Below are 25,101 nucleotides of genomic sequence, written 5' to 3'. Positions count from 1 at the left end.
GAGAACGAAGAATAGAACAATAAAGTAGAAATAATGCACCTAATTCGCACCAACTCTATGATAACCCCCAGCCGTACTCCGGAAATCCTGCATCCATGCTTGTGGGTGACTTTCTACCTTTTGGTCAACAACCAAAAGGATAACAAGGGGGTATATTATGCGCCAGGAAAGTACGAGGTCCACTCCAACGCCGAATTGAGAGATAAGATGTTGTTTATGGTGAGCCGAAGAGGCTTCTAGACTCTGGTGAACAAGTCGGGAGTGTGGTTGTCCATGGCTTCTTCAGTCAAGGCGAAGCCTCCGGCGACAGCAACCTCTGAACCGACACTGGAGCTGCTCGACACGGAGGGGGCGAAGTCGAAGGAATGGCCAGAGTAGCATTCGGGATCTGTCATGGCTTTGAGTGAGTACTGGGCTCTCAGCTCTTCAACAGTCTCTTCACAGCCAGGCAGAATTGTGTATGATGTAGTCGTGGGGATGGTAGGGAGGCTGATCGACGAGGTCGTAGTATATGAGTGAGAAGGTGAATCGTCATAGTCGTCGTTGGTGGCGGTCGAGGTACGGCGCATGCGATGAGATGCAGAGTCGGAGACAAGTCTGATGGTGGAGCGGGGTGCGTGAGCGTGGCGAGGGTCTCTGAGAGTGACGAGAGGCATTTCGTATTCAGCGCGTGTCTCAAGGCCAGCTTCACCCTCATGAGAAACCGATGACAGAGCGTCTTCGCAGCTTTCGTCATCGAAATCATCATCAGTAGAGAAACCATCGCTTGTGTAGCCTGACGATGCAGAGTGGGCTGGTGAGCCAATAGGAGATTCGCCCCAAACGGGAGAGGGCACCATCTTGACGGGAGTACAAAGTCCAAGGGTCTTTGCAATGCGGGCATCCTTCACGGGGAGACCCTCTGTGAGTTCGAAGTTGTCGATGGGTCTGACTTCATCTTCGAAGACTGCCTCGAACGAGATCCAGCAACGCTCCTTGCGTACAGGACCGCAGCGCTGACAGACTTTGAAGTCGCAGCGGACGTCATCTGATATAGTGCTGGTATATTCGGGTGCCTTGTGGTTGATAGAGGGCAAGGGCTTGGTGGCCCTTTCCAAGACTTGTTGCAAGTGTTGCTTCTGGCGAATGAGTTTCTGAACCTGGTCGTCGGTGTAACCACCCTTCTCAAATTCCTTGATGACAGACTCGCTAAGACCCAGTTGACGAAGTTCTTCTCCAGCTGGGCTGACAGGGTGTGTCAAGGACTTGATAAAGGCATAGTCTCCCACCTCTGGGACATCAGAAGTGCAGTGGTAGAGCCAACCAAAGGGAGAAGGATTGCGACACGTATCACAGGACCAGTTTCCGTAGATGCGGTCCATTCTGATGTGTGTGCAGGCACTGACGCATTGCGGGAGAGCGCGTCTTTTTGAGCGACCAACAGGAGTCATGCCAGCCTACAATGTGTGGTCAACGATCTGTTGCTCGAGTGGCTTCTTGAATAATACCACGTAGAGATCGTGGAGGTGGAAATAAGAGTATGGTTGATACAAGAGGTAGAATATAAAGGAAATCATGTGCGGATAACTTACTTGCGTGATCACGCTCATGTTGAAGGAAGCGAGACGTTGTTGAAAATGGTTCGAGAGAAAGATCGTGAGAAAGGATGATTTCGTCTTGGACTTGAGAGAAATGGAGGGATTTTGCAGATGTGCGCGAGTTGATGGACGGAAAAGGAAGCGAGTGAGTGGAATGGATTGTTGTTGGTCTGGTTTACAACCGTGCTCATAAAAGTGAAGGAAAAGGCAGGTACAGTATCAAGGAAAGCCCGTCCCAGTCAAGTGCAACTGGCTTGTTGCTCTGATATGAGGCACAAAGGTGGAAGGCATATTTTCACGGAGCGAATCGAAGGCAGAGCAAATAGTGTCGAGGTCGGATCAGGATCGTAGACATGCTTTATGAAAATACACGGTATGGTACAAGCAGTGCGACCTGGGCGATGCATTTTGCCGGGCGACTACATCTAGTATGAGGCAAAAGCACCATGGTAGCTCAATCGTCAGCGACAGAGGAGAATTTAGAGAGAGTAGCACAGTTGAGATGTAGAAGCTTTTCCCCACCCTTGTGGCAGGGTTCTGACCAGGTACAGGTGGCCTTGTCGAGCGGCAGCTTGCAGTGCTCGAGCGCGGCTGCAGCTGAAACTCGTCTTGTTTAGAAATGGATTCGATCAAAGACGGTCTTCATATCTAGCCCATTCATGGCAGATGTCTTGGGATGTTGTTGTTAGTGGAGAAATGACAGGTCGAAGGGGTCGGCAATTGGTTCAGGCATCGGTACCCCGCGAATAAGTGGGACCTCGGCTCAGCATAACCCCGGAGGAGGCCGCCTATCGTCGCGAGTCTTTGTATCGCTGGTGTTTTGTTAGGCGCGGCCCAGCCATCTGGTTTGACGACGACTCTTTCTCTGTCGTACGCCGTGCACCATAAAACTTTAGCAACAACACACAACAATGTCGTCGGTCAAGTTCGACGTCAAGGAGACGGTCGCCAGCGTTTCTGGCTCGCAGGACCTTGCCAATGAGGCCAGCGTTGCCCTCGCCAAAGGTGCTGGTGCTGGTGGCTACCTGGCTGTGAGTCTTGTTAATGCGACTTCGATACGATTGTGACTGATGGAGAGCTCTAGGCATACTTGCGCCAACTGCAGAGCAACCCTCTTCGCACCAAGATGATCACCTCGGGCTCGCTTTCAGGTGCCCAAGAATTCCTCGCCTCATGGATCGCAAAGGACCGCAACAAGGATGGCCACTACTTCACCTCGCGCGTGCCTAAGATGGCCCTCTATGGTGCTTTCATTAGCGCTCCCCTCGGCCACGTCCTCATCAACATCCTGCAGAGAGCCTTTGCTGGCCGGACCAGTGTGAAGGCCAAGATCCTGCAGATCCTTGCTAGCAACTTGATTGTATGCATATCTTGGCTACTGTATACGCCAGAATCATTTGACTGACTCTTCTCACAGGTTTCTCCAATTCAAAACACCGTCTACCTGACCGCCATGGCTATCATCGCAGGCGCTCGCACTTTCCACCAAGTTCGCGCCACCGTTCGTGCTGGTCTGCTTCCCGTCATGAAAGTCAGCTGGTGCACTTCTCCCCTGTCTCTCGCCTTTGCTCAGAAGTTCCTGCCCCAAGAGACCTGGGTGCCCTTCTTCAACATCATTGCCTTTATTATTGGTACCTACATCAACGCACACACCAAGAAGAAGCGTCTGGCAGCTCTGAGAAAGAAGCACTACGGTGATTCTAGAGCTACCGGCCGTCCTGAAGACGACAGACGTCCCAACTTCTAGATCGAAAGTTGTGTTGTGTCTCGGCCATTCTTTGAGCCAACCCAATTTCTGGTTCTCAAACCAAAGGGGTTCAGCGTGGTACAAGATGAAGCTACGTACGCTTTGACCTGATGATGTTCTCTTCTCACACGATTTGTTATGCATATATCCACCTAGCAGCTTTCTCAAGTCAATTGTTCTTACGTCCAGTTTATACTGCAGTCTGTTCATCATTCGCAAGTCCGTCCATACTTCGTTCTCCTAGGCTTACTTGTCAGTTCATGACCTGTTGATTACAGCGATTTTTCTTACTGAGTCTGGCATGTCAAATATTTACGCGATGGGAAGGGATAGTCTGCTGAGAATTTGGCCGGCCCTAAGCAGCACGATCGAAGAGATATGACAGAACCATCAGCATCTTCTTCCATCAATTGGGGTTGTGGTCTAGTGGTATGACATCTTCTTAGCATTGCTCTCCGAGCGGTCCTGAGTTGGAGAAGGTTCTGGGTTCGATTCCCAGCTACTCCACATTGCTTTTGCCAGATGGATGGCTTCGAGTATCTTTTCGATCGCAATCCGTCTGTTGTCGAACTTTTGGTTGATCGCTTTTCGTAATCAGAAAGTGCGCATATAAGAGTCAAGAACGTGAGCTGCAAAAACGTGGCAGCAACATGATTTGCGATTATCTATTTCCATCCTCTTCTTTTCTGTGCTTGTTGTGATTTTACGTAGAAATGACATCGGAGAGGAGGGCTCAGTAATACCATTGGTAGATTGTTGAAGAGTATTCACTTTGCGCGGGTTTACACGCTTTCTACTCTCGAAGCTCTTCGCCATTCTTCAAGCTCGAGGCCTGCATTGAAGTGTTTGCACAACTTGTGCTTCCGTTCACAACCCCCACATTCGTCGATCACCCCGCCACGAGGGTTGTTCTCAGAGCGTCACCAAGCTTTCATCTGTTTCAACTTTCTACACATCCAAAGACGAGCAAAATGGCGACCGATCAAGGAGAAACAAACAAGTTCGCAATTCATGCAGCTTGTCGTGATGGACAGAGTGAGCGCCATTTGCCCAGGTCACAGAATACATTACTGACGTTCCATCAGTCAACCTCGCCGAATCATTACTAAACGTACGACCCTCAGCTGCGCTACAGATTGTTGACTATGGTTCTGACACTTCTACCCGTCTCAGGCGAATCCCAAGCTCGCCAAGTTACGCGACGATGACGATAGACTTCCCATTCACTGGGCTGCATCCTACAACCGCCTGCCCATTGTCGAAATCCTGTCTGATCGCAAAGACTTTGACCCAGACGTTCAAGTACGTGATGCCTCTGCAACCTCAACATCTTCACCCAAGCAACAGCACTAACAATCAAGAACAGGACGGTGCAGGCTGGACGCCCCTAATGATAGCCTCCTCCCTCAAAGACTCTTCCGCCTCCGAAACCCTCACCAACCTGCTTCTCGCCAAAAACGCCGACCCAACCCTAACAACCAACACCGGCGCCACAGCTCTCCACTTCGCAGCTTCAAAAACCAATCTCGACACAGCGAAAAAGCTGCTCGAGGCAAAGGCATCAGCAAGAGTCAAGGACAAAAGAGGACAATTGCCTTTGCATAGGGCAGCTGCGGTGGGCAATGTGCCGATGGTAAAACTGATGTTGGCGAGTAGGAGTCCGGTGAATGCGACGGATGCGGATGGGTGTACGGCGCTGCATCATGCTATTGCGGAGGGGCATGGGGATACGGCGGTGGTGTTGCTCAAGGCGGGGGCGGAGACGGATAAGAAGGATAGTACTGGTGCTTTGGCGCTGGATCTTGCGCCTGATGCTAAGGTATGTTCAAGTGCTCGTTGATTTCGAGAGTCGTGTTACTGATTTTTGGTTCCAGGTCAGGGATTACATCGTCCGTGCTGCGGAGGAGGAAGGCATTACCTTGTAGACCAGCACCCTTTTCGTCTTGATGACAGAACAGCGACCAGCATGAGAAATCATTAAAGAGACCTGGAGAGCAAGAAAGAGCACAGGCAGCAGAGAAATCATAACCACGACATAATGCATCTAGTATAGATTCATCTTCTATCAACTGATACCCCTTAACCATGACCGACATCACTTCATGTTCCTATCAACAAGCTCCCGATACATCTTCTTGACCTCCACAAGATCACTCTTCAACTCCTCCACTTCTTCTTCTTTCTCTCCCAACATTTCAAGACAAGCTTCGTATCTTTGCTTGACCTGTCCAAGCTCTTGCTCGAGTTTGTCAGTCTTGCCGTCTACACTGCGCTTAATTTCGACTTCGCGCATCATGGAGACGACTTCATCCCTGGCTTCGTCGCGTTGGGTAACTAAGCGTGCAAGTTCGTCTTTATGCGCTGACTTTTCGGCTTCGAGGCGTTGGATTTTGGATGACATGTGTTGGACCAGCTGTACACTGGGGCCTGTGTGTACAGTAGAGGCACTAATGACATCGTTGATGGTGCGTTGAGGACTGGACCTGTTGTCAAAGTTGTCATCGGCGTCGACATCATTGGTGTGGATGGAAGGGGTTTGAGGTGCTCCGTTGCCGCCGTTTAGGAGTTGAGCCAGAGAGAACATGGAGCCTTGTCTGCTTACGCTCGGTGAGGGGAAGTCTGGAGTCATCGGTGTTCGCGAGCTCATTAGGCCAGGTGCAAGAGTTGATGGCCGTCGTGACACGGAGCGGTCTATTGACAGGCTTGTCGTTTGTTCCTGCGAGGGGATACGTGATAGTCCGCGCCGTGACTGCACAGATCCGTAGGGATCTTGTGAGGGTTGCTTTCGGAAATAGCTGGTTGGTGATTCTGTTCTTGAAGCCATGGTTCCATTGTGAGGACTGGCAATGCCTAGCCCCTGCGCAAGTTGCCTTGTTCTCTCCTCTTCTAACTTCTGGCTCAGCTCTGATTCGAAAGTCTGCTTTTGGCGATCAAGATCTGCCTTTGCCTCGTTGAGAGATGTCTCTGCAGTCTCAAGACGTGTTTGTAGTTTCTTCATCTCCGTCTTGCTGGCTTGAAGTTGTGAAGTCAGGAGTTGAGATTCTTCGGTCATTTCTTCGAGTTGTTCCTCCAAGCGCTTAGCCTTACTGCTAATGTCGCGAGCTTTCTTGCGTACATCGGCTTCACGCTTTACAGCTTCGTCTCGTTCCTTTTCGATCGCAGCGATGCGACTGTTCAACGAAGTTTCAATGCTTCGCCAATTCTCTGCTGCTAGAGAATATTGGGTTTGCAGCGTTTCGATCTGACGGAGCAGTTTGGCTTGAGAATCACCTCCTACATCTGAAGAAGCTTCCTCAGCACGGACACGAAGTGCTTCGAGACGGCTCTCATAATTCTATAACGCACATAAGCACCACACACAAGAAGATCTTCATCACAGAATAAACTTACCGAGATCTCGTTAGTAAGCTCTGACTCACGAAAGCTGGCTTGCTGCCTTTGCTGACGAGCTTCCTCGGTGATTCGCTTAACTTCTGCGCTCCATTTATCATCTGCCAGCTTCTTTTCCAGCTTTGCATCCTCAAGCTGCTCCTGAACGGCAGACAACTTGTTGGCATCTGCATGAACCACGCTCTCTTTTGCTTTGTTTTCAGCCTCCTCAGTTTTCCTCTCGGCCTCAAGCAGCTGACTTCGCAAACTGGCAATGGTGGCATTACTACTCGCGAGCTCCGACTTGCGATTCTCGACATCTTTCTCAAGATTTGAGTATTGCTTTAGTCGTTCAGCGCTTTGTTTTTCAATCTGCTCTGACCGCTTCAGCCGTTGCTTCAGGTCTGACTCAGAATCTTCAAGTCTAGCAAGACGTTTGCGGAGATCAGCCATGGCCTTTTCGTCTTGTTGTGTCTTTAGGCGCATCTTCTTGATAGTAGCCCCTTGACGCATTTCAACCTTGCTCAGTTTTTCGCCTTCTTGCATCAAAAGAGCAATACGCTCATCTTTCTCTGCGAGTTTGCGTTCCTGAGGAGTAGCCTGAGAACTTGAGTTTGCCTCTTTCGCAGCAGCGACAGTCTCTTTTGCAAGATATTGAAGCTTTGCTTGCAAGGCGTCGATGCGTTCGAGGTTTGCAAGCATCTCTTCTTGTCTCTGCTTCTCAGCTTCGGCGTTCTCCTGGCGCAATTGTGCAAGCTCTGTGTTCAGTTCGGAAGCCTCTTTTGGCGCTACCACTTCTGGTTCCTCTTCTTGATCCTCGATCCTTTCTTCTTCGACCTTCTCCTCTTCTACTTTTTCCTCTGATTTGGGTTCATCATTGAGATCGATCGACGGTCTGGTTTGACTGTCGTTGGAGATGCGAGCGGGGTTTATTGGCAGACCAGAGGTCAAGAGAGTCGGAAGAGGTTCAGTGACTACAAGCTCAGGGGTGGGATCTGCGGCTGATGATTCAGGAACGGGTTCGTCGACGGCGTCAGGAGTTGAGACATCGAGGACTGGGACTTCTGCACTTGGCGTTGTAACAATTTCGTCTTTGGCTTCTGGCAAGGGTCGTGGTATGTCGGCCGACTGTCTTGAGCCAAGGCTAGACCTCGGACTTGCAGGTTGGTTCAAGGGAGTGGAAGAACGAGAAGGGTTCTGGCTGGCAACAGCCTTGGCCAGTCTTTCCTGCAGTCGATCGTTCAAGCGAGAGCGAGACGGGCTACGTGAGGTGTCTGCTGAAGCATTGGGGACCGCAAGAGCAGTGGGCTTCTCGGCCGAGGATTTCTCTTGTGCGGCAGCCTTGTCCTGAGCTCTGCTGCGCGCAGACGCTTCGTTGTCCTCAGCTAGGATGGTGTCCAGACGTGATTCCAGACCAGCGACGGCACCCGAGAGCAGCGAGCCCCATCGTGATGCTTTGGGTTTGTTCGGTGGCTGGGATGCCATTGCGGCGCACTATTGCTGAGCGCTGTCACGGAAACATTGATGGTTTGCATGCCTCTGAGCTACTCGGTCGGTAATGCCGTAACACGCGGCGGCTCGGAGGTGAGCCTTGGCAGAGGTGACGTAGACACATCGGCTTTCTTTCCTCTGTTTTAACCCACCGATTGCGCTTTCCTTATCGAGTAGCCGATGACTATTGCATCCCTATATCTCGAATAAATGCGTTCCTGGTGTCGATCGATCGGATCCCTGCAGGCCCTGCATATCTTTTCCACATTACCCTTCTTTCTTTCTCCTCCATAACTTTCTCCATCTTCGCTTCAGTATCCCTGTTCAAGCTCATTAAGATAGTCATCACACACAGCAAACAATACCGTCGACATGGTCAAAGCAGTTAGTCGTCTTGACTGGAACTAGCAGCCAGCATACTGATTTGACTCCTAGGCAATCGGTCAAATATGTTCCACAGCAGACTTGTCGCACAACCTCGAACAGTGCAAGATTCTTGTCAATAAAGCTGTTGCTGAAGGCGCAAAGGTCTGTCTCACTTCATACAAGTCCCACGTACTAGCAGCTGACCGAGCGTGTTCAGTAAAGGTCCTCTTCCTTCCCGAAGCCGCCGACTATATTGGAGGCTCACCAGACGAGTCCTACAACCTCTGCAAATCCGTCACTGAGTCGCCCTTTGTACTAGGTCTACAAGAGGAGGCGAAGAAGAACAACCTCTGCATCAATGTCGGCATTCATGAGCCCTCAGAAGCTCCAAAGAAGATCAAGAACACTCTTATCTGGATTGACGAGAATGGTAAAATCACCCAGCGCTACCAGAAGCTCCACATGTTCGACATGGAGTTGGACGATGGCCCTACCATGAAGGAGAGTGATACGGTTGAGCCCGGCAACAGCATTCTACCTCCTTTCGACTCGCCTGTTGGCAGAGTCGGCAGTGCAATCTGTTTCGATCTACGCTTCCCCGAACTTGCTCTCGCCCTCAAGCGCCAAAAAATCGACGTACTCTGCTATCCTTCAGCTTTCGCTCCAGATACTGGAAAGTACCACTGGCATGCACTACTAAAGGCTCGTGCCATTGAGACACAATCATATGTTCTCGCTCCTGCTCAAGTTGGTCCTCACAACAAGAAGAGATCAAGTTATGGTCATTCTTTGATCGTCGACCCATGGGGCAGAATCCTTGCAGAGTTGGGCAGCCAGGAAGACTTTAAGAACAAGGGTGACTCGTGGGAGCCCGAGCTCGCTACCGCCGATATTGACCATGATCTAATAGCAAAGATCAAGAAGGGTGTACCCCTTCACAGAAGAACGTGAGTCTGACATTCGCCACTATCTTTGCCATTCGTCTTGCTAACTGTTCCAGCGATGTGTACGCCGAAGTGTAGAAATTTACGTAGGCGGCAAAATAAACAAACCTCCCTCATGGTGTGCTATACCCGCTAATTGATATCTTATGATATTTTGTTCTCAAGATTGTTGGCTGCTTCCTGCCTGACTGTGCAATTGAGGCACAAATCGCCCATACTAAATTTGGCCGCCTGCATGAACAATGTGGCGAGCGGCCTCGCACTTTCCCGCGCCATTCTCCGAATGGATGCATGCGACTTCCTCCACGAGTTCGACGAGTTGTGCGACACACACCATGCTCACTTCCCTTCACAGTTCGGTAACGTAGACATGCCTACTTCTGGATTCTCTCCTCCGATAATCTATCACAACACCGTCCCATACTGACGCTCCACGTGACGGCAACGATCTGTTTGATGGTTTGCAGGGCAAATCGCAGTCGCTCACTAGTGGTGCTCAACCTGCATAGAAGAATAATTCAACCCTGGATGAGAGGGGCTTATCGTGCAAGATAGTTGCTTCTGGTTCTCCCACTGGTTGAGATTGCTTTCCATACGTGTTTCGGATCCACAACCACCGCCCTTTTATGGCCATCTCAGCAGTGCCGTCAAGACAGTCATGTCTGCGGGTCAGATCTCTATTTCTTCTACCCGTGAAGGGCATAGCAGCGAAGATTATACGATCGGCATCATATGCGCCCTACCAATAGATTTGGCAGCGGTTCTGGGAGTGTTGGATGAAGAGCACCCTCGTCCCCCACAAAACCCAAGAGACAGCAACTTGTACTATCTCGGTCAGATTGGAGATCACAACATTGTGATCACCTGTTTGCCAGCCGGGAGAATTGGCCTGGTTTTTGCTGCTCGCGTTGCTATGCAAATATAGATCAGCTTCGCCTGCATACAGAAAGGACTTATGGCCGGCATAGGCGGCGGTGTGCCAAGTGAGCAACACGATATTCGACTCGGGGACATCGTTGTAAGCCAATCGACTGGACAATATGGGGGCGTTGTTCAATATGACTTTGGAAAGAGTCATCCTGGAGGGGTCTTCGAGCGCACCGGATCTCTGTGCCCACCTCCGGATGTTCTTCTCGCTGCCCTGAATGGAGTCAAAGTCTCTCAACTGACTAACAGAGTTAGCATAGCTGCTCACCTCTCGTCTCTAGTCGAGTGTCTACCAGACTACAAATTTCTATCACAGCTTTCTGATCATTATATCATCCACATCATCTACACAAGGGTGGACCAAGCTGTTGTAATTGTGGCACAGAAAACAGAATACGACGTGAACCAAGATCTGATAGACTTCTTCCTGTGGTTCATTATGGCACAATTGCTTCTGGTGATCGGGTCATGAAAGACGCGATCGAAAGAGACAAGATAAGTCAGAGCTCAGGTGGTATTCTTTGCTTCGAGATGGAAGCCGCCGCTCTGATGAAACCTTCGATGCCTTGTCATTCGCAGGATCTAAGACGACTCCGACCCACACAGAACGATGGCTGGCAAAAGTATGCTGCAGCCACAGCTGCAGCATACGCCAATGAACTGCTCAATCACCTTCCTCCTGCGCAAACCGGCTCTGACACATGCTACCCCACGAGACGCAGATAAGTCGCATCAAAGATCGAACCGGACCATGGATCAAGAAACACTCAACTGGCTGTCACAATCATCTCATTTTTCTGAGATCCAGAACCAAGAACCGTGCTTGTCATAACAGGAGAATGGCTAGTACAAGATCCCAGATATCATGAGTTGAGCCATATTTCACGACAATTTGGTAGATGTCGTCTGAAACCTAACACACTGCCGACGTCTTGCAGACGGTTAGTGATTGCAAAGATGAGAATTGAGGGTATGCCAATTTGATTCTTCTTTTGTTAAGCTAAAATACATGGTTATTGTGTTCGTGATGGGGGCCGTGAAGCACGATACCGACGCAACTCCAAATCCCTCGATGAACGATGGACGGAAGTGTGAGCGTGGGGTAGAGAAAAGCCCGATCCGTTAGAAAACCCCAAAACGGCCGATCCGGGCCACTCCAAAATAATTTGTGGTAGAGAAGAAAAAGATCTCAGATGGTAAAGAAACTCGCTAATGACATGAAGACGAAAACATCAAGAATTGTGAAAGAGAGAGGCGTTTAAGCGGTGGCCGAGACGGTCTCAACCTCGACCTTGGGGAGAGGTGCGGAGGTGCCGCCGAGGTCGGTCTTTCTTGCCTTGGGGTTCTTGGTGTAGTAGTTTGAGATGGCGGACTTGATGGCGTCTTCAGCGAGCATAGAGCAGTGGACTATTGTGACAGAGTTAGTATTCGCGTTTTCTCTCTCGTATCTCCGCGGACGGGAGTCAACTTACGCTTGACAGGGGGCAGACAGAGCTCCTTTGCAATCTCGGTGTTCTTGATGCGGCCAGCCTGCTCAAGGGTCATGCCCTTAACGAGCTCGGTCAAGTAACTGCTGCTGGCGATGGCGGAACCACAGCCGAAAGTCTTGAACTTGACCTCGCTGATGGTGTTGTCGTTGGGGTCGACACGGATCTGGAGCTTCATGACATCGCCGCAAGCGGGAGCACCGACGAGACCGGTACCGACGTCGGTGTCGTTCTTCTGCATGCTGCCAACGTTTCTGGGCTTGTTGTAGTGGTCGAGCAGTGCTGCGCATGTTAGCTGAGCGTTCGTGAATGGCCAGATCCAGAGCTGCCGATGCGTCGATGGCCTCTTGTTCACCATCGACACATGGGCAGCGATGGAAGACGGGTAGACATATCTTTCTCGTGGTAGCTTCTTCTTGCGTTGTTGATGGCAGGAGCGGCGGCGCGGAATGAGGGAGCAATCGAAGGTCTGACGGCGGCAGCCATGGCTCTGCTAGCCTGAGCGGGGACGGTAGATGCGACTCTTCTGAACATTGTGACTGGTTTGATCGTTTGTAGATTTGTTGTGGTAGGTGACAAGTTCGTAGGTTCGAGGGACTGTTTCGTGGAGGGGAAAGACGATTTGAACAAAGCTGAGAGGCGACACACACTTTATGACGCTAATCTGATCCTCGGCGAACGGCGATCTCGGACCCGAGACTTTTTCGAGACAGCCACGAAAGCTCAACGTTCTCTAAGCTCAATCTCTACCCGCGTCTCTTCGCAGTTTCTGGTCAGATGTTCCTACAGACCGCAACGACACGGCAATCGCCGTCCATCTACAACCAATCATGCTTCTGCTGACTGATTCTTATCTTCTATCTCGGAAAGTCCGAGCTTCGGACTTTTGAACTACACTCCATGATTGCGACTCCTCTGCTAAGAGTCGAATCATCAAAACCGAGAAACATGTTCGATGCATTTAAGCGTTCATTGAAGATGATTTGTTTGGCAGAGAGAGAGAATGCTATAGTCCATTATAGGTCAATTATCATGCTGCTCTACTCGTGAAGACTCTCCAAGAACGCTACGCCTGCAAAAACAAGCTATAAAAAGGCATAGTACCTTCCAAAGTCTTCACCTTGTCCGCAGAAGTACCACAAAGGCAACTGCTTTCACTGGACATGTCTTAACTATCATATAACACTCTGCATTTTGATGGGTATCAAAGCATACTACCCTGAACAACGAGATGTACCTTTGCTACACTCAGAGGTCGACGCAATCACTAGGTGAAAGTAACCATTGTACCCGGTCACATTTCTCTAACATACGGACTCCTATTTGGATATAATACGGAATTACTTCACGACAGTTTCTACATCTATGAACCGTTGGGAGGCGATCAACACCATAAAGCATCGCGACATCGACCGGATAGACGATGCATACTGCTGTGGTTGGCCAGGAGAAAGAAACAACAACGGGTTGTAAGTCGAGTGGGAATGCTGGTCTTCGTAGAAGGAGGAGTTGGAGGAGACAGAGTTTGATGGTATTACTGTAACATTGACTCTGTCTGGGTTTAATAGTAGTGTTTACGGCGGATCGAGTGAAAGGCAGGGAAAAATTGCATGTGGAAACTCACGTAAGAAGTGAATGTAGGAGTATAGAAATAAATCATTAATGCGTGTGCGACTAAATCTTCTATGCCAAGCCCCCAGTTCTATACATTATAGCTTCGTCCCAATTTCCTCAGGGTTAGGTGAATTGGGTCTTTATCAATGAAAATGATATCTTCAGTCATCCCAAATCTTGACCTTCTCAGCATATTGTGTAATGTTGCTGTAGATGGTCTCGTTGATCTCATGACCCTTGCCACCTGCAATTCTCAAGATCAAGTCATTGAGAGATGCACGACCAAGAATATCAACATGGTCACCTAGAAACAACATCAGCTTGTGCACTTGCTTGTCTCATCAACTTAAGACTTACCAGTGTTAGGTCCACCACGAGGCGAGAATCGATCAGGCTCATGAGGCATCTCAAAGGTCGTAATCTTGATCCCTGAAGGGTTGTACCTCCTCATTCTCCAACCCTTGTTACACATATATCCTGTACTCAGCAGATTGACGGTACCATCGCCTTCTCCCATGACCACGCCTCTGTCGGCTACGTGATCCTCATCTGGGTTCAGGAATGTGGCTGCGGTATCGATCATGACATCGTTGTTGCTGCCGGGCTCGTTGTCTTCGCGGTAATAGTATGCGCGCTCAGTCTCCTTGCCAATACCATAGAAGCAGAAGATCTTCATATTTGGTGCTTTGGGGAGACGGGTTTCCAGTGGGTTAGACCATTTGCGAGGAATCTTCTGGTTCTCTTCTACTTCTTTTTTGGTGTGAGCAATGCCGAAGGAGTAGGAGTTGAGTACGGCCTCCGAGTACCAATCTTCCGTGGTGTTGAAGAGGTAAGCGCGAGACTGCTCAACGGTAAGGTTCTTTTTCGGTAACTGTGTAGAATTCAGATGGCGGAAGCTGAGGAATTTGCCATAGGTGACGTTTTGGTCGGGACGGTCGTCAGGAGCGCCATGTTCGTCTCCCCAGACTGCGTCACCGCCAATGGGCAGCATGCTAGAGATACCGGGCATGGCGCGGAACATTTCTGCTCTTTCGTTGCGGCTCAAAAACTTGTCCAGGCCATAGACTGCAAAGGCGTTGAGTTGTGCAGTATCCTTCATCTCGCCGGACAGCACTGCAGGCAGGCCCTTTGGTGTTCCGAGCATACATCCAGAGATGTTGATCCACGAGTCGATATGGTCGTCCACCCATGTTTCACCACCGTTGCCATAACCTTCGGTCTCGACCCAGTGGAAAAAGTAGTACAAGACTTGAGAGCCCATGCTGTGACTCAGGAGAACAACCTTTCTGTCAGATATATGCTTAGCCGTTTCGATGTGATTCTTCAGACGAGTAAAGTATTGGTCGCGGATCTCGTAGTTCATATAGCTCATTCTCCAGTCGTAGGCGGCGGTGAAAGCATTCGTGGGGTCGTATCCAATAGTAGCGAGGTTTTCCAAAATCTTGTTCCAGATCCAGTATCCAGTGATGAAGAAGTCGGTAGCATCAAAGCCTTGGGCAGCCCTCAGCTTGACTCCTGGCGGGTCCAGACCAGTCTTCTTGTCCAACATGATGTGTCTCTTCCAACCAGCCTTGTCCAGAACTAGAGCGCGCATCATACTCCAACTGCCCCATAGTCTCTTTCTGAAATATTGTCGCGAGTCCTCTTCCGTACTCCAACTCTCAAGACCGGTCGAGATGACACCGGGAATCATGATAACGGGGTGTTTGGCTGTTATACCTTGAGATTGAGCGTGTAGACCGACAGCAAAGGAATCATATGCAATGGCGTCTCGTTGATGTTTCTACACAAAGTACAGATAGTGTAAGCTACATGGTCTGAGGCAGCACGACAAGAAAGCACACAGCAAGCGACAACAACAAGAGAAGAGATGTGTAAGACAACAAGCACATTGGAGTGACCGACCTGAAGTTCATGGGCATCTTTGATCAAACCAGCAGGCAGCACATCAAGGATAGAATCGAGATTCATGTCTCTCAAGGCCTGCATATCGAAGACCTCATTGCTAGACGCGAAGAAGCCGGCAATGAGAATGCCAAACAGGCCTCCCAACCCAAAGACCCAGGCATTGCGTCTCTTTGTGCCCTTGGCCTTGTGTTGCGCCGTGAGTTTCTCGAGTTTCTTTGCCGACACGACGCGGACTTCTTCGGATGTCGGCGTGCCTGGTCGCGACTGTTCGGGTGTTAGGGAAGGAGTGTCTGCAGACGACGTGCCAAAGATGCGTCTCCGGAGTCCTGACATGACGGGCCAAGAGCGATCCAAGATATAAACGAGAAGAAGGCGCTTGCTGCAGGGATCAGCAAACAAATTGTTAAGGTGATGCGACTTCCTTCTTGTTCCTGTCCACACTCGTCATTGGTCCGAGCTTGTCTTTCATGTGCGCGGAGCGCTGCGACCCCCAGAAGAGCCTCAAGAAACATGTGCTTCGAATCTGGCTGGCCCCAAACCATTTCGTGAAACCATATCTTCCAAACAACTGCACAAAAAGTCTGGAATGACAACGCAACTGGATGCTTCGGCGAAGCCATCACTTCCGGAATTACAATACATCCAATATGATCCAGACAAGGAAGCACAATACCTCACCGCCATCCGCGAACTGATATCAAAAGACCTTTCCGAACCCTACAGTATTTATGTCTATCGATACTTTCTCTATCAATGGGCAGATCTCTGTTACATGGTGGGTGCATTATTATTCCATTCATCTGAAATTGTTCAAAGGGATCGATCGCCAAGCTGACTTTTTGCTCAAGACGGTTGATTCGACTGGGGAATTGATAGGCGTGGTCGTCTGCAAATTGGAACCTCATCGTGGTGGTCCAATGCGCGGATACATCGCCATGCTGGCAGTCAAGAAGGAGCACAGAGGAAAAGGCATTGCGTCAAGACTGGTACGAATGGCTATGGACGGCATGATAGCAAAAGATGCAGACGAGGTTGGTGCTTTTTGTCTACGACTTCATGTATCTGGAATTGACCCAAACAGATTGCTCTCGAAACTGAGATTGACAACATACCCTCTCTCAAACTTTACGAACGACTGGGCTTCCTAAGGACGAAACGCCTACATCGTTACTATCTGAACGGCAACAGCGCCTACAGGATGGTGCTCTACCTTAAAGATGGCGTCGCTCTGAAGCAGACGCAGATGCCTTACGACCCGCTGTACTAGACCTTAGACATTGGCGTTTGGACTTGAATTTGCATTTAGATACCCTTGCAGCGCATGAGAAAATAACAGCTTGTGATGGTGGCTAGTAGTTACATAGACTCCATCTCATGGAAACAAAAGCTCCTCGATGATTTCCTTTGCTTTTTCGGCTTCCACAGTGCCTTCTTCCGCTCTCCTAACCATCTGACCTACGAACCACATGGTCTTGCCTTTTTGTCCTTTGTCGCGGACCGCACTGACCATGTTCGGGTTCTCATCCATGATTGATTGAGCGAGCTCGATGTACTCCTCTCTGCTGATTGGGCGAAGGCGAAGGTTGCCTTCATCAATGCGAGCATCCACAGATATTCTGTCATCTGCATCTTCTTCGTATAGTTGCTGGAGGATCTGCTTGCCTACACGAGCAGTGATTTGCTTCGACAAAAGGTTTGCCAGCAGCGATGCAAGCTCTTCAGTTGTGATTGTGAGGTCTGACCACTCGCGACCATCCGAAGCGAGTAGACCACCGATCTCGTGCAAAACCCAGTTGGCAACCAGTTTGCCGACCTTGGCTTGGTTCTGACTGTCATCAGAGGCTTGAGCAGAGAGTTTCGTCTGAACCAGCTCGATTGTCTCAGCGCAATACTCGAGTCTCTCGCCATCGTCTAATGAGAAGAGTGTTTTTGCATCCTTCGTGGACAACCCGAAGTCATTAATTGCCCTCAAGACTGTGGAATCTGGCAACTCTGGCAAAGTCTTCCTGAGATGGTCAACCAGTTCATTCGAGATCAAGACAGGAGGCAAGTCAGGATCTGGCATGTATCGATAATCGACCTCTCCTTCCTTGCTCCTGAGGCGAGTTGTTTCTGTGCTGCCGATAGTCCAGCCTCTGGTCTCTCCCTCAATCACACCTCCAGCTTCGAGAACCTTGATTTGACGATCTCGTTCTGCGGTGACAGCATCTTCGACTGCTTTGAAGGAACTCAAGTTCTTGATTTCGGTCCTTGTGCCTAGACCAGTAACGCCAGAGTACTCGTTGTTGTCGCCTTTGGATCCTCGTTGTCTGACACTGACGTTTACGTCGGCCCTCAAACCACCCATCTCCATACCGGCGACACACGAGTCAACAGCCTTGAGTAGAGACTGTATCTTGCGAACAGTTGCAGCAGCAGTGGCAGGCGAATGTATTTGAGGCAGGGTGATGATTTCGATCAGAGGATGTGACACACGGTTGAAGTCAAGGAGGTATGTGGAAGGAGGTTGTAAAGCCGTCTTCGCTGTGTCTTGCTCCATCTGTATCTGCTTGATACCAATCGTGAGACCTGGGTTCTCTGCGCTTCCTTTGGGCTCAGGAATGTCGTTGGGGTCGATACCATCCTCCAAAGTCAGAATCAAGGAACCATTACGGGCAAAGGGTTCTATCGTGAGTCAGTAAAAGGTGACAGGCAGACGAATCGTCACAACGTACCATAATACTGAGTTATCTGATAGCCATTCGGCTGATCCTGGTAAAAATAGTGCTTGCGATCCCAGCTACTACGAGGTTGTATGTCACAATTCATAGCCAGAGCAGCACGAAGAGCTGGGATAAGAGTAGCCTTCTGGAAAGCCGGTTGGGCACCTGGAAGAGCAGCGTCGAAGCGAGCGACATGTTCGTTGGGTTCGGCATTGACAGAGGTTCGAGCAGTCGAAAAGAGCTTGTGGGCAGTGTTCAGCTCGGCGTGCACCTCGATACCGACCGTCAACTCCCACTTGTCCAGCAGTGTGTTGACTTCATTGCTTCCCTTGCCAGCAGCTTTGGCAGACTTCTTCCGCTGTTTCGCCTCCTCTTTCAGCTGTTTGCGAAGCGGTACGGTGGCCTCGGCGGGCTTTGCGCCTCGACGGTGGTATGCAGTTTGGGAGAACTGTTGGCGACAAGCGTATACGCCTGCCGGCAAATTCAGTCGTGGTCGGCAGACATGATATAGACAGGTCTGTCTGAGCGACAGGGTGATCGGGCGAGGTTGTAGCGGCATCAAGTCATGATGGGATAATTGAAGATTGAATGTTGCGGGCAGCTTTGCCCTCTACCATATCACCACCAAGCCGTTAAGTCCGTAGCAGCACCTTCTGCTCAGATTTTGACATGGTCACGCTTTGTCTGATCGGTCACATGTACGGAGACGAGTGGAAAGAAAACAGGTCACATTTAGTGGTCATAACAAAGTGGTCTTGCAGCATGTCTCATTGACGAATGGTATGGTAATTTTAGAAAGCCTCAACACGCCGTAATGCACCAAAGCCCATCAATCCTTCGCGTTCGACTTGAACTGGGTATCTACGCTTAAGCGGAGAAGGCGTCGGGGAAGCGGCGCATGTTGTACTCAAGGGGACCCTTGTTGCGGAGGAACTGGACGTAGGCACCGTCGACACGGACGCGGCCCTCCTGGCGCTTGGCGACGTACTCCTCACGGCGGAGGGGAGTGAAGCCCCAGTTCTTGGAGACGACGATCTTCTGACGACCAGGGAACTTGTACTGGGAGCGGCGGAGAGCCTCGATGGCGACAGCGCGCGCTGAACATAACTGTTAGTGTCTATTCAGGTTGAAAGCAATTCCAACAGGTCAACTTACAGGAGTCACGGCAGCGGACAGACAGGAGAATCTGGCCAATGTTGACACGGGCGACAGTGCCGTTGGGCTTACCCCAGGCACCACGCATACCGGTTTGCAGTCTATCGGCACCAGCGCAAGACAACATCTTGTTGATACGGACGACGTGGTAAGGGTGGGCACGGACACGCAAGTGGAAGGAGTCCTTGCCACCAGACTTGACGAGGTACTTGTTGGCGCAAATACGGGCGGCTTCAAGAGCCTCGGAACTCAACTGCTCGTACTCGTTGGAGACGAGGTGGATGCAGAGAGGGAACTCATCGACACCAGCACGCTTGCGGCCGAGATCGAAGATGCGAATCTTAGGGTCGGGGACACCGCGGTTGAAGCGCGACTTAGGGTAGGGCTTGTTCCTGTGGGAGTGTTGTTAGTTGTGTGTCGGAGGGGTGTAGTGGCCAGAAGGAGTCGCGCGGTGTGGGTTGAATTTGTGATGACGGAGTTGTGCGGATTTGACGATTTTGGATGTTCAAGATGGATATTTGTATGTGCATGTTTCTGGGCGCAAAAGGACTCGATCGAAGGGGAATCCTTACTTGCAGTAGCGGTAGCTGTGAAAAGGTCAGCAAAGAGTCTTTATAGATGTGTTTCGACCTGAGATGGCCTCTCCCGACGGTCGAAAAGCGCAATGTCGTTCCATATGTCCAATACACGCATTTCGAGCCCCGGGAAAGTCGATCCAACAGTCTGAGCAGTTCTGTACTCACCAACGAGCGGGACGACGAGCCATTTTGACGGTGTTGTGATGTCGCTGGGTGTTCGAGAGAGAGGAAGAGTTTGAGTGGCGCGCGCTGATGTGAATATCTCGGCTGCTTGTGTGCGTGGGTCCGTGCGTCAGCGATTGGAAATCCCGACTTGCCCTTCTCCTCACTGGGCACTCTCACTTCTACCCCAGCTTGACCAATGAATGACGTGCAATCATCAACTCGATTATCAATCCAACAACGCCCTTTGTTCCTTTTGTTAACCTGCTGATGCTGCTTTGAAATCAACTCGACTCTTGAGCTTGTCTCGATCAAGACACCGCCGCCTTCTGGTCGTATCTATTCAGATCTCGTCATCACCAGCCAGTCGCAGCACGTCTTCAACACTGACCTTGTGACTCACCGTCAGCCATGCTGGTCTTGTCTCGTCATGGCAGCTACAGCAGAAGCCATAGACTGTCCTCATGAGCTCTGTCCACTCTCCTGGACGCAAGCCTGCCAGACTAGTAACATTTTGAGGCCTCACCATGGTCATGATGACTGCATTGACTAAGGACCATGTAAAAGCTTCAGGTAGGGAGCCACGCTATACCACAGCTAAAGGCCAGTATGTTTCTAAGCGCTAGCACGTCTCTTCGCTGTTTGACTTGTTCCTCTTATGCCTCGGCGCGTATTTGTCTATAGTCAAGGCTACTTCTTCTACATAACAAGGCAGGATATAGGAAGTCTATACATGTCTGCACAAGGGGGCATTTTAGTCTACACACATACACTTGAGGACATTCACCGCCCTTTGCGACTGTCACTTTCATCCAATGTAGATGTTTGATAGCTGGATCAGCGCTCCCTGTATATGCCGTCTCCCAAGACACACCAGAGGTACGGATTCTATTCAATATCTTATCATGCCCACTCACACCGAGCACATATCTTATCACTTTTGTTCAATCATAGGTCACTGCGAGACTTTTGTGTCGAATCGGTGCATGTCTAGGATCACACAACCAGAAACAGTGTTCTGTGAGGGCGACCCTGTCTAGATAATTTTTCCTTTAGCAAGAATGACCACAAGTCATCGTGTCACCCATTTTATGTTCACTGGACTCATTTGGAAACTAAAAGCACATCATCCGCACATGGCTTTATGTTGTGTCTAGTGCTTGCGTCGCCGCCTGTGTCGAAAAGGCCATTGATGTCACAAAAGATGAAATTGGAGTATGACTTCTACGTTGTCTAGGGTCCATGTGAGTATACCATTTGATTTTTCTTACAGCTCTACCGATGCACTCAAGAAAGTCTCCTATCACCAGAACATTGGAGTTATATCAACTTTATCGACATCGTCGTCGGCCTAATCGTTCCGCTCAGCTCCATGTACCCAAAGGCGATTATGCCATTCGGCCTCAATGCATCAACACCATCTTCTCAAAACCTCTAGGCCCATGAAAACAGTCTTCAGCCTCTAATCTGCAGTTTCAAACACTCAACAAGGGAGGGGCTCTACAGAAAGACATCTGGGGGCGAGAATGTTCTGAAGGCAGTGCCCCCTGTCGCCACTAACTTTGCGATCGTTCATTTTGATTGTTCACAGTCTTCGTCGATGACTTCCGTTTCAACATCTAACGCGAGTGCCAGTCGCATTGCATAGAACACGACTCTGAGTACTGTATGGCCAGCCCTGAGGGTCTCGCGGATGCAGGCGATGAAACCAGGCAACCCACGAGGTGGAACCTGTTGCTCACGAGGCTTCAGACATCTGAACTTGACAACCAGCCCCTTGGTTTGTTGCTTTCGTTTAAACCTTGCAATTGTGTCCCAGTGTTGGTTTTCGTTCTCCGGTAGCCAAGGGGTTGATGCGGTGATGCTCATTGTCGTGACGGTTTTGCGGTACGAGTAGATTTCCTTGGTGATGTTTGGACACACCTTGAACAGTGCTGGTACGCCGTTGGTGAGATAGTCGTGTTCTTCATGGAGGGCATAGTCGTATATCATGCTTCTGAGCTCAAGCGGCAGAGAGCGAAAAGTCGTCATGGTTCTTGTTTTTTATGCCGTATACTGTTCGATGAACAGCTGCTGATGGAAGAACAAGACGAAGACGAGAAAGCGAGCTCAAGACGTGGGAGCGAGTTCTAGATGAGAGGGCGAGTTGTCGCTAGGATGGTGAGTCTTGCATATGGAAGCAAGCAGCTGATGAACTCGAAATGTAGGATGGTATTTAATTGGAAAGATGACCAATGTCAATGGAAGGCATTATATACACGATCTACTAGTTGCTCCTTCCACAATCATCACTCAGTCTCATGTATGGAGGCTGTGTTGTAAACTAGCTCATATATTCTCTCTAGGCTGCAGTCACAGGCTGTATGTAGAATTTCGCCCTTCCACCGCTTGCTCAAGAAAAATATCAATGAGCGGCATCGAACAAATGCGAGCGAAAGTCCACAAGAAGCAACAAATAGTGAAGAACCCACGAGATCACAAAATTTGGCAGCAAGAGTCTATTTTTGGTGCCTCAACTAAGCTACTCCTGCACCTGATACGTGCCTGAAAAGCAGCAACTCTTTTGCCCAGGCTATACCTCTTATCGTCCAGTATAATTGAATTATTCGCAAGACCACTGTCCTTATCGACTCCTTCTCTTCTGACAAATTCCGGATTGTTCCCAAATCAGAACTTTACTGTCCCCATGTTGACGGACCACAAAGCTGTTCCATTTGTCCCTTGGTGCACAAGATGGTATATGTCGTCTTTCCTAGCCACCAAGTCTCCGAACTACGATCTTCTGGGAGCTCCCAATGCGAAAGAGACTCTATGAATCATTGCGACGAAGGTAGTCCAAGAACGAAGGTACATCATGAGGGACATCAGCATGTCCAGAAGCATCACTAACATTGCCATTGTCATGCATATGTTGGAGAACACCTGCGATGAATGCATCAACGTTCTCTTCGAGAGATGCACCGTAGGTGACGAGATGAGGTGCCACGTTGGCCCTGTGACCGGAAGGGAGCGTGCCGGCGAGATACTCAGGGACAGATCCTACAGGCTCAGTGAGCTTGGAGAAGAAAGATTGGCGGCTCGAATGAACATGACTGTGATGCTTGGGCAATTGTGATTCTGTAGATACGAGAGACTGGGGGTCGTCAGGGGGTGGACCAGAATCAACGGTCTTGTTCGAATCAAGAGACCAGGACGTTTCTCCGTTCTCGTCGAAGTTGAGAGTCATTTCAGGAGGGACTGCAAGAGCCACAGGTGCAGCGAGATCCGCCGGCTCGAGCTCGGTGGCATGCTCGATCTGTTGCAATGAGGGCTCTGTAGTGGGAGGCAAGGCCGCGACTTTAGCAACCTTCTTCTTCTTCTGGGAAGAGCCGTAGCCACGATCGAACTCGTCAAGACGACTTTGTAGATTTTGGCGGGCTTGCCAGCATGGAACCTGTTCGAAGTGTTTTGTGTTGCATTTTCCGCAAGTGGGCCAGGTGCATGGTCTATTAAGGTAGCGACCACAGTCTCTACAGAATCTGGTACCCTTCTTGAGCTTCCTGGCAGCAGTTTCGGAGGTGAGAGTACGACCTGGGCTAAGAGCGGTAGCTTGAAGAGTCGTAGGTGGCATCTCGTTGTTGATGTCAATCACAGTTTTCTCTTGCTTCTCGATCTCGTCCATCGCTTGAACCTGCTTTGCGTCTTCTTCTAGACGTCTCTTCAGTCGAGCCTCAGCGACGGCACAGGGAGTCTCTGGGTGATGCTTTTTGTGGCATTGTCCACATTTGGGCCATTTGCAGGCTGATCTGTGGAAGCTGCCGCACTCTCGACAGACGAGACAAGTTCGCTTGCTGGGACTTTCTTTCTGTTGTCTGTTGATAGGAGATTGTGAAGCTGATTTGAGCAAGGACGTGGGAGCTTGCAGATCAGACAAGATTGATGATGCGTGGGTTTCGTCACGAAAGCGCAAGGGCAATGATGGTGATGCTGTCGAATTCTTCTTGTACTTCTGCTTCGGGGAGAGGACTGTCTCCGAGGGGGCATGCAACTCAAGGCGCTCCTTCAACTGCTCCATGGCGTCCAAACATGGGATGGCGGGGTAGTGATTCAAGTCACAGCCACTGCAATAGGGGACATAGCAAGGGGAACTGTGGTAGTTACCACATTGCAGGCAAAGACGGTCACTGCGATCTCTGATTTTACGGAGCTTTTTGAAAGACTGCAGGCGCTTTTGATCGAAATCGGCATTTCTCTTTCTTTTCGTGTTGTTACGAGGCGTGGCGAGGTCAGACTCAGTGTAGTCAGGAGGCCTGGGGCTGACAGGGACAAAGTCATAGTCTCTGTGATGGCGGCCTTTACCAGGTGGATTGGCGCGAAACGCGGCGGCAACATTACCACCGCCAGAAGGTATCGCCTGTGAGTGTGTTGGAACCATGCTGTGGTGGAAGAAAAAGAAAGCGTGCTGCGCTGAGAGTTGCTCAAGAAAAAGAGTCGCGACAAACGGCGGAACGATTCACAAAAAGTGACGAGACACAATCGTGATGTTCCGTCTGAGTAGGCCTGGCAACCACTATTGTTCTCCGGTGTTGAAATGGTTTTGAATTTCTGACGCAAATCAGAGTAGCAAGGTGCCATCAAAGGAAGTCGCGGAGAGCACCTTCCCCTGACAACTTGCCATCACCTAAGGCAGGCGTCCCATGTGTCAGAGTCCGTGATGGGTGTATTGTAAAAATGCACAGCATTAACCAGAGACAAATCGATGTCCACTGAGAGCCATCAACCTCAATGGCTTCCTCTGGACACAGCTCTGATATGAATTCGATTGTGCATTGTGGTAGCTTCGAAAAACAGAGTTGGCTGCAAGGAGAGACATGATTCTGGAAGTTCTTTTGTTCTCGTTGGACATAGCTCTTCTTGAGAAACAATTGTGCATTTCGATGGGTTGCCTTTGGGTGAACATTGCTGTAGGAGATGTCTTTAGCCATATCCATGGAGACAAAGACTTTTGAATCAAGGACTTACTAGACGAGATACAATACCCAGCTGAACATCGTCAACATGAAAGTTACAACACGCACAACACGACAAAGGCACA

The 25,101-nt window shown here is 50.0% G+C and overlaps 12 protein-coding genes across 12 annotated transcripts; 4 read left to right on the top strand and 8 right to left on the bottom strand.

Moving 5' to 3' along the window:
* Positions 1–236: 236 nt before the first annotated feature.
* On the bottom strand, positions 237–1,589 carry M437DRAFT_67182 (uncharacterized protein; the record flags this gene model as incomplete). Its single annotated transcript, XM_041024893.1, has 2 exons — positions 237–1,436; positions 1,572–1,589. 2 exons carry the CDS (start codon positions 1,587–1,589, stop codon positions 237–239), a joined length of 1,218 nt encoding a protein of 405 aa, XP_040878752.1.
* An 899-nt stretch (positions 1,590–2,488) lies between these two features.
* On the top strand, positions 2,489–3,324 carry M437DRAFT_51363 (uncharacterized protein; the record flags this gene model as incomplete). Its single annotated transcript, XM_041022166.1, has 3 exons — positions 2,489–2,608; positions 2,662–2,937; positions 2,995–3,324. 3 exons carry the CDS (start codon positions 2,489–2,491, stop codon positions 3,322–3,324), a joined length of 726 nt encoding a protein of 241 aa, XP_040878751.1.
* Positions 3,325–5,419: 2,095 nt separating this feature from the next.
* On the bottom strand, positions 5,420–8,178 carry M437DRAFT_51366 (uncharacterized protein; the record flags this gene model as incomplete). The annotated part of the gene is made up of 3 exons (XM_041022167.1): positions 5,420–6,658; positions 6,715–7,497; positions 7,546–8,178. 3 exons carry the CDS (start codon positions 8,176–8,178, stop codon positions 5,420–5,422), a joined length of 2,655 nt encoding a protein of 884 aa, XP_040878750.1.
* Positions 8,179–8,556: 378 nt separating this feature from the next.
* Positions 8,557–9,572, top strand: M437DRAFT_76389 (nitrilase, putative; the record flags this gene model as incomplete). The annotated part of the gene is made up of 4 exons (XM_041026616.1): positions 8,557–8,568; positions 8,620–8,712; positions 8,773–9,497; positions 9,551–9,572. 4 exons carry the CDS (start codon positions 8,557–8,559, stop codon positions 9,570–9,572), a joined length of 852 nt encoding a protein of 283 aa, XP_040878749.1.
* A 580-nt stretch (positions 9,573–10,152) lies between these two features.
* Positions 10,153–11,147, top strand: M437DRAFT_76388 (purine and uridine phosphorylase; the record flags this gene model as incomplete). The annotated part of the gene is made up of 3 exons (XM_041026615.1): positions 10,153–10,386; positions 10,420–10,701; positions 10,776–11,147. The coding sequence occupies 3 exons, from the start codon at positions 10,153–10,155 to the stop codon at positions 11,145–11,147; spliced, it is 888 nt and encodes a 295-aa protein (XP_040878748.1).
* A 532-nt stretch (positions 11,148–11,679) lies between these two features.
* On the bottom strand, positions 11,680–12,442 carry M437DRAFT_76387 (iron sulfur cluster assembly protein-like protein 1; the record flags this gene model as incomplete). Its single annotated transcript, XM_041026614.1, has 3 exons — positions 11,680–11,828; positions 11,894–12,190; positions 12,292–12,442. The coding sequence occupies 3 exons, from the start codon at positions 12,440–12,442 to the stop codon at positions 11,680–11,682; spliced, it is 597 nt and encodes a 198-aa protein (XP_040878747.1).
* Positions 12,443–13,683: 1,241 nt separating this feature from the next.
* M437DRAFT_51335 (LACT-domain-containing protein) lies at positions 13,684–15,763 on the bottom strand (the record flags this gene model as incomplete). Its single annotated transcript, XM_041022161.1, has 3 exons — positions 13,684–13,826; positions 13,880–15,305; positions 15,428–15,763. 3 exons carry the CDS (start codon positions 15,761–15,763, stop codon positions 13,684–13,686), a joined length of 1,905 nt encoding a protein of 634 aa, XP_040878746.1.
* Positions 15,764–16,016: 253 nt separating this feature from the next.
* Positions 16,017–16,697, top strand: M437DRAFT_51592 (acyl-CoA N-acyltransferase; the record flags this gene model as incomplete). The annotated part of the gene is made up of 3 exons (XM_041022206.1): positions 16,017–16,205; positions 16,279–16,461; positions 16,512–16,697. The coding sequence occupies 3 exons, from the start codon at positions 16,017–16,019 to the stop codon at positions 16,695–16,697; spliced, it is 558 nt and encodes a 185-aa protein (XP_040878745.1).
* A 105-nt stretch (positions 16,698–16,802) lies between these two features.
* On the bottom strand, positions 16,803–18,691 carry M437DRAFT_67174 (uncharacterized protein; the record flags this gene model as incomplete). Its single annotated transcript, XM_041024892.1, has 2 exons — positions 16,803–18,094; positions 18,145–18,691. The coding sequence occupies 2 exons, from the start codon at positions 18,689–18,691 to the stop codon at positions 16,803–16,805; spliced, it is 1,839 nt and encodes a 612-aa protein (XP_040878744.1).
* Positions 18,692–18,999: 308 nt separating this feature from the next.
* Positions 19,000–20,053, bottom strand: M437DRAFT_85670 (ribosomal protein L10e; the record flags this gene model as incomplete). Its single annotated transcript, XM_041028329.1, has 4 exons — positions 19,000–19,229; positions 19,288–19,679; positions 19,860–19,874; positions 20,031–20,053. The coding sequence occupies 4 exons, from the start codon at positions 20,051–20,053 to the stop codon at positions 19,000–19,002; spliced, it is 660 nt and encodes a 219-aa protein (XP_040878743.1).
* A 1,546-nt stretch (positions 20,054–21,599) lies between these two features.
* On the bottom strand, positions 21,600–22,058 carry M437DRAFT_67172 (uncharacterized protein; the record flags this gene model as incomplete). The annotated part of the gene is made up of 1 exon (XM_041024891.1): positions 21,600–22,058. The coding sequence occupies one exon, from the start codon at positions 22,056–22,058 to the stop codon at positions 21,600–21,602; it is 459 nt and encodes a 152-aa protein (XP_040878742.1).
* Positions 22,059–22,836: 778 nt separating this feature from the next.
* On the bottom strand, positions 22,837–24,441 carry M437DRAFT_85668 (uncharacterized protein; the record flags this gene model as incomplete). The annotated part of the gene is made up of 1 exon (XM_041028328.1): positions 22,837–24,441. The coding sequence occupies one exon, from the start codon at positions 24,439–24,441 to the stop codon at positions 22,837–22,839; it is 1,605 nt and encodes a 534-aa protein (XP_040878741.1).
* Between the last annotated feature and the right edge of the window lie 660 nt (positions 24,442–25,101).

This window comes from Aureobasidium melanogenum (assembly GCF_000721775.1).
Source record: "Aureobasidium melanogenum CBS 110374 unplaced genomic scaffold scaffold_14, whole genome shotgun sequence".
Taxonomy (NCBI): Eukaryota; Fungi; Ascomycota; class Dothideomycetes; order Dothideales; family Saccotheciaceae; genus Aureobasidium; species Aureobasidium melanogenum.
The sequence above is the reverse complement of the archived record's forward strand: the minus strand, read 5'-3'. Positions and strand labels throughout refer to the sequence as shown.